The 13,842-nt window shown below is 44.0% G+C and overlaps 2 protein-coding genes across 3 annotated transcripts in view; both read right to left on the reverse strand.

Annotated features, from left to right (window-relative positions):
• The window catches only part of PTEN (phosphatase and tensin homolog), an 84,415-nt gene extending 82,755 nt beyond the window's left edge, over positions 1–1,660 (reverse strand). The window contains exon 1 of one of the 2 annotated variants that reach the window (XM_019738851.3): positions 699–1,660. In XM_019738851.3, coding sequence (XP_019594410.1) covers positions 699–777 — 79 coding nt within the window. In that variant the 5' untranslated portion in view covers positions 778–1,660. The remainder of the gene's footprint in view (positions 1–698) is intronic. The other variant, XM_019738842.3, reaches the window with a different exon arrangement.
• MLDHR (mitochondrial lactate dehydrogenase regulator) lies at positions 1,586–2,711 on the reverse strand. The gene is given in 2 exon segments (XM_088791971.1): positions 1,586–1,636; positions 1,638–2,711. Coding segments are annotated over 2 exon segments (297 nt in total). The 5' UTR covers positions 1,884–2,711.
• Between the last annotated feature and the right edge of the window lie 11,131 nt (positions 2,712–13,842).

The following is a 13,842-nucleotide window of genomic DNA, read 5'->3' on the forward strand; positions in this document are numbered from 1 at the left end:
GATGTAATAAAAGCGCCTTATGAGGTATGACACTACTGATGTGAAACGACAAAACTCCTAAATACAGGTCAAAGTTGTAATTAACTTAGTTTAAACATACAAACCCTACTTTTGTCCTCCAATGAGCACCATATATGCTAAAAATGAGTCTGCTTCTAAAATTATGCAAATCAGCTCCCAAGTCACATTTTAAGAGTCTATCAATGCAACCCAGAAAACTAAGAACAATCACTGCAAGATTCTGATGCAATATGCGTACGTGCAACACTAATTTTCATTTTAATCTGATCTATACCCTTGATCTAGGGCCTAAAGCCAAGATTTAATCGAGATATGCTCAACCTCAAAGCGTCTATTTTTCTGCTCATTTAGTAGACCGGATTACCGAGCTCACTAATCCACTAACAGCGTACTGTATTCTGTATTAACGGACAATAGCCCTTAGGAAGAGACCCCATACATAGGCTAAGAAACCAATCGGTGCTTTGACACTTGCAACCAGGCAAGAGCTCCGTCTAGCAGAACACACCCTCCGTTCAATGCATTCAAAAGAGGCACAAAATGTACATAAGCTAGAAACTCGACCAGGGTTATATGTTATAGTCACCCAGACTATGGAAAATTTTTCGCATCTGTCTACTCCCACGTTCTAAGAGAGAGTGACAGAAAGGCAGAGGAGCAGCCGCAGAAATGGATACAGGTCAAGTCTAAGTCGAATCCATCCTCTTGATATCTCCTTTTGTTTCTGCTAACGATCTCTTTGATGATGGCTGTCATGTCTGGGAGCCTGTGGCTGAAGAAAAAGGAGGAGAGAGATGGCAGAAGCTGCTGGTGGCGGGGCTTCTTCTGCAGGATGGAAATGGCTTTGGACTTGGCGGTAGCTGATGCCCCTCGCTCTGCTGCCGCTTGGCTCTGGACCGCAGCCGGGTAATGGCTGCTGCGGCGGCTGCTAGATGGTTGCAGCGACTGGGCCTGCTTCTCCTCAACAGCCAGAGGCCTGGCAGCGGCGGCAGCGGAATGGGGAGAAGATGAATAATCCTCGGAACGGCTGCCTCCTCCAGCGGCCTCCGGAGCCCGGGCCAGGGGGGGTGCGGCGGCGGCGGAGGGGAGGTTTAAAACCGGCCCGGGTCCCTGGATGTGCCGCCGCCGCCGCCGCCGTGTTGGAGGCAGTAGAAGGGGAGAGACCAACTCTCCGGCTTTCCCAGCCCTGGAAATGGTGACAGGCGACTCCGACTCCCTCCCCGGAGCTGTAGTCGCCGCGGCCGCCGCCGCCGCTTCTCCCCCCCGCTCCAGGAGCGGGAGGTGCCGCCGCCGCGCTTCAGCCGGCTCCCGCCCGAGCCCACGGTTTCCACCTTCCCTTTCAGAAGCCGAGGAAGAAGCTGCTGCACGGTTAGAAAAGAAGACGAAGACAAGGCAAGGAACGCCGCCGCTGCCGCCGCCGCCGGCCGGCCGGCTCCGCGAGGGCGCTGCCCCCGCGGCTGCTCACGGGCGCTGAGAGGGGCTCTGGGCCGCGGCCGCCGCCGTCTCTCATCTCCCTCGCCTGAGCTCGGCCTCGCCTCACAGCGGCTCAACTCTCAAACTTCCATCATGGCTGCAGCTTCCGAGAGGAGAGAACTGAGCGCAACCGCGTCCCGGCGTCCGAACGTGTATCCTGCCGCAGTGCACAAAGAGTTCCGCCACATCACCGTCCGCCGGCCTGCCCGCCCCCTCCGCCGACGCGCGGGGAGCCCGAGTGCCTCGGGAGTCCGTGGGGAGGCGGGAGGCAGGCGCGATCGCGCCGGGGGAGGGAAGGACGGCGTAGGGCAGGGGGAGCGGGGAGGGGGCAGGAGCGGCAGCTCCGCGTAAGAGCTCCGAGCCCCCAACCTGCAGGCGCCACTGAGCATGCCCAGTGTGACTGCCCAGGGCTCGCTCGGGCACGTTCCGAGGCGCTCGCCAGTAGCAGCACTTGCCTTGGCTGCTTCTTCATCAACGCAGGACGGGGGGACTAGCTAATCCTTGATTTGTGCCCAGAAACCCAGCCAGAGGCAGGGTAGGCTGTTGTGGGGGGAGGGGTGGGCTGAAGGTGAAAGCTGAAGCGGGTGCATTGAGCCGGTGTCACTGACTCGAGTCTGAGGTTACCTGTGTACAGGTGCAAAGGAGCGGGTGACAGTGCTGGTCAGTGTACAGGGAAACGCAGGAACGGTCCCTGCAGCGATGACACCCCCTCCGCTTGCCTGCGCCCCCAGATTTCCCCGACACGGCCTGCAGGCAGCCTCTCTGTCCTTTTACACCGGTGTTGGATCACTGTCGTTCGCAGGGATTTGACTGCAGCAGCCTTTCCGAGAAAACCCATCTCCATTCCCCTCCTCCCCCGCCCCCGTGTTCTCAAGGTGTCATTCTCCGCACAAAGAACAACCCCCTATTGTGTCTCCAGTGTGTATCACCTCATCCGGCTCTCTTTCACCGCCCCACCTCCCGCTTCCAAGGCGAGTCGGCTCGTTTGCCCTAAAAGTGAGCTCCCGGCCAAGCACGTTGAGTGTGAGCGCATCGCCCCTGAATTTCTAGGTCCCAAAAGACAACTGTCCAGGCGGACTGAAAGCGGATCCCCAGGTGGGCTGCACCGTGCATCGCCCCCTGGAGGGCTGAGCACTTCCCCCCCCTCGGGGTTCCAGTACGATTCACCGCGTCGAACTCAAGCTCGGGCCTCCGAGGCTACCTCGCCCCGCCCCTTTTGGGCCGCTGTGAAAACCCGGACGGGATCGCCCCAGGGCCAGGTTCCGTGCTCCCCAAGCCGGGTTGTGCACGCTGGAGGCCGGGGTTGCTGGCCCAAGTGTGAAGTACCGGTCGATAGGAAGCTGCAGCCCCTGCGAGTAGGCGGGGCCAGAGAGACAGAGGAGGGTTCAAAAGGAGGTGGAGGGATACACGGCCACAGTCGGAACTACTTTCAGGAGGAGGTCACGTGTGTTCCTAGTCGGGGAACTTTCCAAATTCCCACTCCCCTATGATAGCTGCACAAGGCGAGTGGTTCGCTTATTTCGCCCGGGATGCTCCCGCCTTGTTCGGACAAGGGACCCCAGAGCCTACAGGGTCGCGGCGGAAACAGTGACTCAGGCGAGCCACCCACCGGAGCGCTGTCGGGGCTGACGCCTGGGAGTTGGTTACACAAGCACCCACATCCAAGCACGTGCCCCCGCCTCCCGCACCAGTGGCTGCCGCCGCTGATTCTTGCAGACCACAGAGCGAGAGTTCCCAAGTTGGTCCCACTCTCCGCTTGCTACCCACAGAACAAATTAAACGGCCGAGACCTGAGACTCCTAGCTCTGAGTCGGCTACAACTGCGCGTTCCCAACCGTGGGAGAAGGGGCTGGGCCACCGGGGGTCCGGTGCCTCTCCCGTGCTAGTGCCCGATGCTCCCTAGGGCGAACCTTTTCCTTAGTGCCTTGCTCGCGGGGCAAAAGGGTATCTCCTGCTGCAGCCCGCTGCTTGGATTCAACGATGTTGCAACAAACTTCCAGTCACTACCCTTGAGCTGATGAGCTGGTGAGCGCGCCCCACCTACTGTAAACTCAGCCAAGTGACTTATCTAGTCGGAGAACCTAGTCAATGGCCGTCAGCCCAGAATAAACCTGTCAAATCTGGTTACAGCGTCGATTTAGTTGACCTATCTCGGTAAGAGAGCTGGTTCAGAAATGCTGAGAACTGGAGCGCATTTATCCCGACGTTGATCAGCTGCAAAGCGAGTTGATGCCCATTTTCTCTAAGCACCTTCTGCTTAGAGAAAATGGGCCCCAATCTAGGAATTTCTTCCTTTTCTTTCCCCCTGGGAAGTAGAACTCAAGGAGACAGACAATTGGAGTCCAAAAGTATCTGAGTTGAGATCTAGGCTGAGGCACTGGTTCTTTTTTTCCTTAGATCTGGAAGAGTAGGGATCAATTTGCATGTGTGTTGCAGTAATTGAGAATAGGTGCTTGGGAAAGTCTGAAGACGATTTTATTCAATTTATGAGACAGAAGATTGTATGAGCACATCATAGCTGCATGCAGCCCCTGAAGACTAGAAACCCCAAGAGACCTAGCTTAGAAGCCACAGGCCATTACCTAATTCCAAAACTACTAATTAAACCAGGGATATTTAAAGTGTTCTTAGAGATCTCTGAGTCTCCATAAAACTTGGTATTTATATACAACATTCTTTCACAATAACTCTGCAAGAGTTAGCAACCTGCTGAACCTTCAATGTTGATATTTATTGGAAGCTGATTTTGTGTATGGTCCTGGTCAGCTTGAGGGAGGTAAGGGCCACAGTGGAAAATTAAATGGAGAGCAATTTGGAAAGAGGAGGAGAAAGGCGTACTCCTACTTTGGTTTCCAAAGATGAAAATCCTGTCCACACAGCCTAGTGTGAGCTAGAGATTTCTTTATTTTACAAATAACCAAGGACAAGGAGTCCCTGATTTCCAGGTGCATGGTCAGAACCTGAGCTGTGCTCAATTGAATATCAACTACTACTTGTTGGGAATAGGCAAAGTAAAGATGAAGTCAAATGAAGGGAAATAATAGATTGAGGAGGGATAAAATGTCCTATGTTTGTTTCTGGGTGGCTGAGCTTGTCCCCAGAGTCCCTGTTATAAGAATACCCTTCTTTGCCCCTCCCCTGGAGCCTACCTGAGGTGAGGATTACTCTTCCATCATCTGAGAAGTTCTGAAATCCACTTCCTGGGAAGAAAATGGGTTCACGTATACCCTGTTGATGTTAGGCGTGAGGAAGGATCCTTTCCAATTCCCATGGCACAGAGTTATTTTGGAGCAAAGAGGATGGGTGCATCACCAGCACTAAAGTGCTGGAATATGAGACTGGCCCACAAACACCTCCCATCAGCTGAAGAAAGAAAACGGGAGATAGTTTTGCTGCTTCCCGAAATATCATGCCCCTCTATTTTTCTCTAGTGATGAATGAGGGGATCAGCAATGTTGGCAGATATTTGGCCAGCCTGACAGCAATATCAGGTGATTATTAGGAGCTGCTGAATAAAAATCTCCTCTCTTTCCCAGGGTCAAGTAGGTTCCTGAAGAAAATACTAAAGTATCCTTTTTCGTTTTTCTTCACTTTTTCCTTCTACGCAAGAAATCTCCTTACCCAAGTGGTAGAGCTTAAACCTCTAAGTAGCTGAACCCATCTAATGTACAGAAAGATTTGTGGTTTGTTTGTTTTTTTAAATAATTTTTTCAAGTTCAAAGGCAAATATCTGCTTGGCTGTGCATATAATACAATACACGTTGGTTTCCAAGCACTTCAGTTCTTTACCTGTCTGGATTCAGAACGCCGTAGGGAGAAACAAAAGCTTGTAACAAAGGGAGAATTATATAAAGCTTCTGGGAGGCTAACTATATAGAACAGTGAACATGACAAACCAGCTTTAATTATCTGTTTCTAACAACTGATTCCCAAACTGTATTGTTATTATACTCAAAGAATGTCCAAAGAAAATGCATTTGTTACTTTTTTTGATAAGTGAAATGATCAGCAACCTGATGTGGGTGATATAAATAGCTGATGTGATCTTTGTAGGTTCTGCTGCTAACATGTCTTTTGCTGAACACTCTGCACACTACAGTGCCTTTCTCATCTCCCACACATTGACCTTTCAAATAGAGATCTAAGTCAATGGTTTTCATCTTTAAGCCATCGTCTCTATTTTTAATCTGTATAAGCACTGTTTTCTTAATAATACAGAATAGAAAAATGTAACAATTATAGGTTTGACTTTAAACCACCCCATTCTTCTAATTGTCCTTTATTTCACTTATCCTAATTTATCCTAATTATAATAAATATTGCTGTTCTTTTGAATAAAGATATTTTGTCCAAGACATTTCCCCAGAAGGCACTGCTATGGATCATGTAAGTAACTATAATCAAAAAGTTTCCATTATTATCTATGAGCTCTTCCTAAATCTCCATTATTATCTATGAGTGTCCTAAATCTCTCCTGGAGCTATTTCAGATGGTACCTATGTCTCCTTTCACATCTCAGTAGAGAGGTGTGCTGTATGAACTTATAACTCAGAAATAAAAGTTGGGCTGGGTGCTTCTGGGAGAACCACAGAGCAGACCAGGCACTTATTGTGTCCAAGTGGCATTCAGAAATTGTGTCTCGGACTAGAAGGTGATAGAAAAGAAGACCTAATATGAGAAGACAGTTTTGCCTGTTTTAGTCTCCAACCTAATTGACTATTGGATATTCTACTTTGATCCCCTTAATACTGACTCTAAATCTAGCCCTATAGAACACATATTTTGCTTTTTAGCTCTTCCAGTAATAGAAAAATATAATAATTTTTATATACCAGCAGATATTGGGGCACTTACCAGGTGCTTTGCAGAGTAAGCCTCATTTGTCTATGTATAGGAAGAACACTAAAAAGGAGTTAAGATTGACCATTGCCTCACTCCTATAAATTTTTCTCTTCACAACATCCTCTGGCTTCTGAGATATCCCGTTTTCAAAAAACAAACAGTAACTTTTTGAGAAAGAAAATGCAATGGACAGACTCCATTTAAAGTATCTTCTTTTGTCTGTCTTCTTGATGGCATGAGGTCTTGTCTCCAGTTACTTAATGATTCATTCAACAAATATTTGGGTGTCTATTATGTGCCAGTACTATGTTAAACTCTGTGAACAGAACAAGGACTGTGGCATATGAGGTCCAGCTCTTATGAAATTTAGTCTCTTTGAAAACTTTGCTACTTTGTCTGACCCTTGCAACCTCTTCACAGCCTATGGAGTAGAGTTAAAGAATAGAAAATACCCTGAAGCTTGATAACTGTTTCAATTATCTATTGCTGCATAACAAATCACCATAAACGTAGCGACTTAAAAGAACAACCATCATTTATTTTCTCACAATTCTTCAATTTGGGAAGGACACAGTTGGATAGTTCTTCTGCTCTCCCATGATGTCACTGGGGTCAAACATGTGATTGCATTCAGCTGTGAGTTTGGCTGGGGCTGGAATGTCCCAGTGGCTTCACCCACATGTCTAGCACCTCGGCTAGGGGAAATGAAATGGCTGGGGGCCTCCCTCTCTTCATGTGATTGATTGCTTATCATTCAGGGGGTCCAGTACAAGCTTCTTTACACGGTGACTGGATCCTAAGAGGAAGAAGGTGAAAACTACAAGGTCTCTTAAAGCCAGGGTTTAGAACTTCCAGAATATCACTTTCATTGTGTTCTCTTGGCCAAAGAAAGTCATAAGGCCAACCCAGATCCGAGGGGAGAGGAAAGAGACTCTACTTCTTAATGGGAGGAGTGGCTGTGACAGGAATTATTAGCAGTCATATTTGGAAACACTCTATCAAATCCACCCTCTGGCAACAAAAATTCACACATACACACCCACACACAGACATGCAAAATACACTCACTTCCTCCCCCCAAATTATCATTCTGGATAGCCTTGGCTCTAAAATCCCGAATCTAGTCACATACACGAGGCCCAGATGTGGATGAGGCATTTCAGATGCTGCTCCTCTTTATCTGGAGACCTGTGAACTAAAACGACAAGCTACATACACAACATACAACGCTGAAACAGGGATAGGATCACTGCAATAGACACTTCTGTTTAAAGGCGGGGGCAGGGAGGGGGCAATGGAAGGCACATAGTACTCACCAGTCCGTAGCATTCTGAAAGCCAGCCAAGCTCTGTCATCCTGACTCTAAGGATCTGGTTCTCCATGAGGGCCTGGTTGTTCTCCCTCGGTGTGGTTCCCTAATCTAGTGTTCTTGGCTCTGCTCAAGGGGTCCAGGCTATCTATCACCTCTGAATCAATCTTTCTTTTCCATAAGAAACTGCCTGCCCTTTACAGTTCAATTGCTCCCTCAGATTTCTCCCTGTCTATAGAACTTTAGGGACGCAGAGGCTTTTTAAAAAAAAATTTTTTTGAACCATCTCATTCTTTAGGCTAAGCTGGTGGTGGTTATAGCAATACAATTCTCTTTAAAATTTTGTGGGTTTTCTATGACACTTATTAATGAGTTTACTCCTTGCCCACAAAGCAACATACTTAATTCTTTTAAAAACAAACCTCTACTTTGGGCCTAATTAAGGTGGCTGCTGGTGGACTGCCCTTAAGATTCCTAGAAGCCCTTTGGTCTAGATAAGGGGGTCTCTAAGACAATATCTTACATTTTTTTAGAGGTCTTAATACAGAATCTTGATTAGATCTTTCCCTTCAGGCCACATTTTACAAGCAGGCCCCTGAGACCAACTGATTAATTTCCATATTGATAATTTCATATAAGGTCTGTACTTTATGTTAATTTCCTGATTTTGATAATTATTCTATGGCTATGAAATTTATTAAGATTAGTTCAACTGGATGAAGAATATACATAAACCCTGTATCATTTTTGCAACGTTTCTGTAAGTCTGAAAATGTTTCAAAATAAAATTTTTAAAAGCTAAACTAATTTTTTTAGAGAAAAAGTTAATGTTCCCTCATCACCTTTTCAATCTCTGTCCAATGCACAGTCCCAAACCCAGTGCTACATAGTTTAGATTTTTGTTATGCCAGCAACCAACTTTCAGACAACTTCTGTTATCTACTGTGCATAAACATTATCCCAAAATGTAGCAGTGTAAAACAGCAACAACCATTTTCTTGCTCACCATTCTGCAATACAGACAGGATGCAGGGGTGACAGCTTGTGTCTACTTCATGTAGTGTTTGTTGGAGTGGCTTGACTTGAGCTGGAGGATACAAGATGGCTTCAATCACATGTCTAGTGCCTCAGCTAGAGCGGCTAGAATAGCTACGGGCTGGCTAGACTTAGCTCCCTCCTTAGTCTCTTATCCTCTAGAGCAGGGGTGTACAAACTGCGGCCCGCGGGCCAAATGCGGCCCACAATCCATTGTTAATTGGCCCGCAGCAAATTCCAAAAATATGTTTAGTTTACTTAAATAAACCAGGTGAGGCAATACATATTTCACCTCGAGTGAGTGGCCCGGCTGTTTGTGTATTTTACCGCATATGGCCCTTGGTAAAAAATGTTGAAAAAGGTTTGGATACCCCTGCTCTAGAGGAACACTGCCTCTAGCAGGCCTTTCTCTCCAGCAAGGTAGCCAGACGTGGTGATTACCTTCCAAGACAGCAAAAACTAAAGTTGCCATTTCTAGGGCCAAAACTGTAATAGCATCATTCTTGCCTCATGCCATTGACCAAAGCAAGTAACAGAGCCTGTCAAGATTCAACAGAGGGGAAATAGACTCCACCTCTTGGTAGTAAGCATGTAGAGAGATGGAGGAATTATTGATAGTCATCTACCACAATGACCCTGTCCCCTACAAATGATACCTTAGAGCAGACAATTTTCCATGCTCAATTCTGCCTAGACTATCACTTAAGATTCATCACTATCCGTTTTCAATTTGATTAGCAACTGAAATGTTTTCTGTTTATTATCTATTGTATTCCTTAATCCTGTAATCTCTTCATTTTCTTACTCATGTATTTTACATATATAATTCTACTCTAGGATCAATACATGTCACAACAAGGGGTATCAAAATAGTGAAATAAAACAAAAGTGATAATGCATATATGTATATATGTTTGCATAAATACATGGCAAATATTTGGAAGGATGAACAAGAGAAAAGATAACGCTGGTTACCTCTGAGGACAGGATGAGGAGGGAGGGATTCAGAGGGAGAGGAATTTCTCTTTTCATTTACTGCTTTCTGTATGGTGTGAAAATTTTATACAATGATCATTTATTATTTTCTTAAGGTAAAAAAGTGATGTCATCCAACAGAATTAAGACTAAAACTAAATTTGACTGTTATCAAAAAATATCAAATAAACCAGGGTGAGAGTTCAACTCTAATATTTTTTAATAAATGAGCACACTAAGGTATTTCCAGCATTTAAGGATAAAAGTCTGTTTGTTGTCTGCTCACCATAGAAACACAGAATATCTGCCCTAAATGCTGTCTAATAGAGATGCTGAACAGTAGACAGGTTGTATCTTACCCTGAGTAGCCTCTTCCCCTAAATCAACTCTCTCCACTAGACCTACTCTTCACTCTATGCACTATTTAATGACTTTTGTTGCTTAAAGAAAATTTCCTCCAGAAATAATCATATAGTACCACAGTCCCACCACCATTCAAGGCAGTGGCAGACCATTTTATGACACAAGAAAACTCAAAGATCCCTTAGTTCACTCACCCCATTTTACAAATGAAGAAACTGAAGGCCAAAGGGTTTACATGTGCAGATTACACAACTACTCAGTGAGGGATCCTCGATTGGAGCCTGCGAAATTTCCTGATATCCCTTCAGTAAATAAAGATGGGAATAAAATTGCACTTTTATAGAAAATGAAAAAAGTTAATTAGAGAAAAATTTGACTAGAGATGGCTTTTAATGGAATTTCAAGCCTTGGGCACTGGTGAATGAAGGGAACAAGAAGACGGCCTAAGTAGAGACAATAAACAGGGATTGGAATAGGGAAAGACGGAGACAAGTAAACAATACAATTACTGGTGCTCACACTCTGCCCTGAACTGTCGTGAAAATTAGACCATGAGAATTATGGCCTTAAAGATCAAACATGAAAACACAAATTGCTGCATATTGCAAATTTGGTTCTCCGCCTCAGTTCCTAAGATCATTTGGACATTATCTTCCAAACATGGATATAAAAGAGGCAGCTGTTACATGTGCACTGAAAAAAAGAAAAGGGACCATACTATTTTGAAAGGAAGGAAACGCCAAAAGTAAGGAAATGCCAAAAGCCACTGGAAATAGAAGAGAATACTGCCACCTACTGAAGAGTGGAAGTCAATAAAAATGGTGCCATGCATAGAAGATACAGCACCTTCGGCAGGGCTCAAAATCAGTTAATCTAACAAGTCAACATCAATAAAACAAACAATCCAACTGAAAAATGGGCAGAGGACCTGAATAGACACATCTCCAAAGAGGACATACAGATGGCCAACACACATATGAAAAGATGGTCAACATCACTAATCATCAGAGAAATGAAAATTAAAACCATAGTGAGATGTCACCTCATACCTGTCAGAATGGCTATCATCAATAAATCAAAAAACAACAAGTGTTGGCGACAAAACTGAACACTCCTGCACTGTTGGTGGGATTGCAAATTGGTGTAGCCACTATGGAAAACAGTATGGAGATTACTCAAAAAATTTAAAATAGAACTACCTTATGACCCAGCAATTCCACTTCTGAGTATTTATCAAAAGAAATCCAAAACATTAATTCGAAAAGACATATGCACCCCTATGTTCACTGCAGCATTATTTACAATAGCCCAGATATGGAAGCAACCTAAGTGCCCATCAATATACAATTGGATAAAGAAGATGTGGTACATATATACAATGGAATATTACTCGGCCATAAAAAAAAAATGAAATCTTACCATTTGCAACAACTTGGGTGGACTGAGAGGGTATTACGCTCAGTGAAATAAATCAGATTGAGAAAGACAAATACCATATGATCTCACTTATACGTAGACTCTAAAGAACAAAATAACAAAGAACCCAGAAACAGGCTCATAGATACAGAGAACAAACTGATGGTTACCAGATGGGAGTGGGGTTGGGGAGCTGGGTGAAAATGGTGAAATGATTAAGAAGTACAAATTAGTAGTTAAAAAATCGTCACAAGGATGTAAAGTACACCATAGGGAATAGAGTCAATAATATTGTAATAACTATGTATAGTGCCAGGTAGATACAAAACAAATTGGGTGGATCACTTAATAAATTATATAAATATCTAACCATTAAGCTACACACCAGAAACTAACATAAAATAATACTGAATGTCAACTGTAATTGAAAAAAAAAAATCAGTTAATCTATTTGCAGTCTGAGCAGACAGTGCAGAGAGAAAGTTTAATTCTGGAATCTACCAGGCCAATTTGTGCTGGAGGATGGTTAGTTTGTTTCTGGTGTGAAGGGTGTAGAGGCCTCAATCCCTGCTTCTCTTTCTTCCACGAATCGTTATGACTATCAGTTCTGAATTTTTTCCCTAAACCTAAATCTGAAAATAATAAAATGTACTTGGTGAAGACTAGATGAAAGTGATATGAAGAGAAAAAACAGTACAAAGAAGTTTATTTATTTAATACATACATGTGGTTAGAAATTCCCTGGGGCTCACTACTATTCTTCCTCAGATAAGTGTTTTCTTTTTTCCTTTTACTCTTTCCATTTCTTCCTCTTCTATTCATATACAAATACACATACACACAAAGGACAATTGCAAGAGAGGGCTGGTAGAAAGTTGCTGATTCTTTGTATAAAACCTCAGTTTTTCCCCTCTGCTATGATTTGAATGCTTCTGTCCCACCCCCCAGCCCCCAATTCTTCTGTTGAGACTTGACCCCTAAAGTGATGGTATTAGGAGCTGAGGCCTTTGAGAAGTGATTAAGTCATCAGAGCAGAGCCCTCATGAATGAGATTAGCGCCCCTGTAAAAGAGGCTAGTGGAGCTCCCTTCCCCTTTCCCCATGCCACATGAGGTTACCTCTAGAAGGAGGCCGTTTATGAACTGGGAAGCAGGCCCTGAGTAGACACAGAAACTGATGTCAGACTTTCAGCCTCCAAAACTGTGAGAAATAAGTTCCCATTGTTTATATGGCACCCCGTCTGTAGTATATTGTGGTAACAACCTAAACAGACTAAGAAATTCTCTTCCATCCATTCTTCTACTCTCCTGTCTCCTGTCCTCTTTCTGGCCAGTCTCTTTGGTCTTATCCCCATTTTCCTCCTCCTCACCTCTATGTATCAATATAAAAGAAATTGATATGGCTAGGAGACGAGGTAGGAAGATGACATTTTCAAGACTGCTAAGTTACACAACTCCAAAGGCCATAATTCACACGGTATGTGATTGCAGTTATTTCATGCTTTTTGATTTTTCAACCCCATGAATGTAGTATCTTTAATTTATATTTAATTTTTTAAAAAAAGAATGAAATCTTACCATTTGTAACAACATGGATGGACCAAGAGAATATTATGCTAAGTGAAATAAATCAGACTGAGAAAGACCAAAAGACAAATACCATATGATCTCACTTTTATATGGAATCTAAAGAAAAGAATAAACCAGCAAACAAAACAGAAATACATTCAGAGACACAGAGAAAAAACTGATGGCTGCTAGATGGGAGGCGGGTAGGGAGATGAGGGAGAAGGTGAAGGGATTCGAAAGTACAAATTGGTAATCACAAAATAGTCACGGGGATGTGAAATACAGTATGGGGAACATAATCAATAATGTTGTATAGATAATGTAGGGTGCCAGATGGGTACTAGACTTATTGGGGGGATCACTTCATAGATTGTGTAGATGCCTGACCACTTCGTTATACACCTGCAGCTAATATAGAATAATATCAAATACCAACTGTAATTAAATACACACACACACACACACACGATCACGGAGCATAAAGTACAGCATAAGGAATATAGTCAATGGTATAGTAACAGCTATATATGATGTCAGAGGAGTAGCAGACTTGGTGGGGTTATTAATTTGTGAGGGGCGTAAATGTCTAATCATTCTGTTGTTTTATACACCTGAAATTAATAATAATAATTTTTTTAAAAACCTAACCTTAGTGGCCCAATGGCAGGGCACTGGTTCCACTTAATGATAAAGTAAAGCAGTTCTAGACCTGCCCAATTATGTTATTTTATTAACAATGTCTTAGGATTAATAAGTTCAAAAGATACTCATGTTATGATTTAGGTTTTCGATCTTGTAGGAACATCAGAAAAAAATACCATGAGAAAACCTAACATTGTCA

Source organism: Rhinolophus sinicus, chromosome 15 (assembly GCF_057876585.1).
Source record: "Rhinolophus sinicus isolate RSI-liver-muscle chromosome 15, RSI-T2T, whole genome shotgun sequence".
NCBI lineage: Eukaryota > Metazoa > Chordata > Mammalia > Chiroptera > Rhinolophidae > Rhinolophus > Rhinolophus sinicus.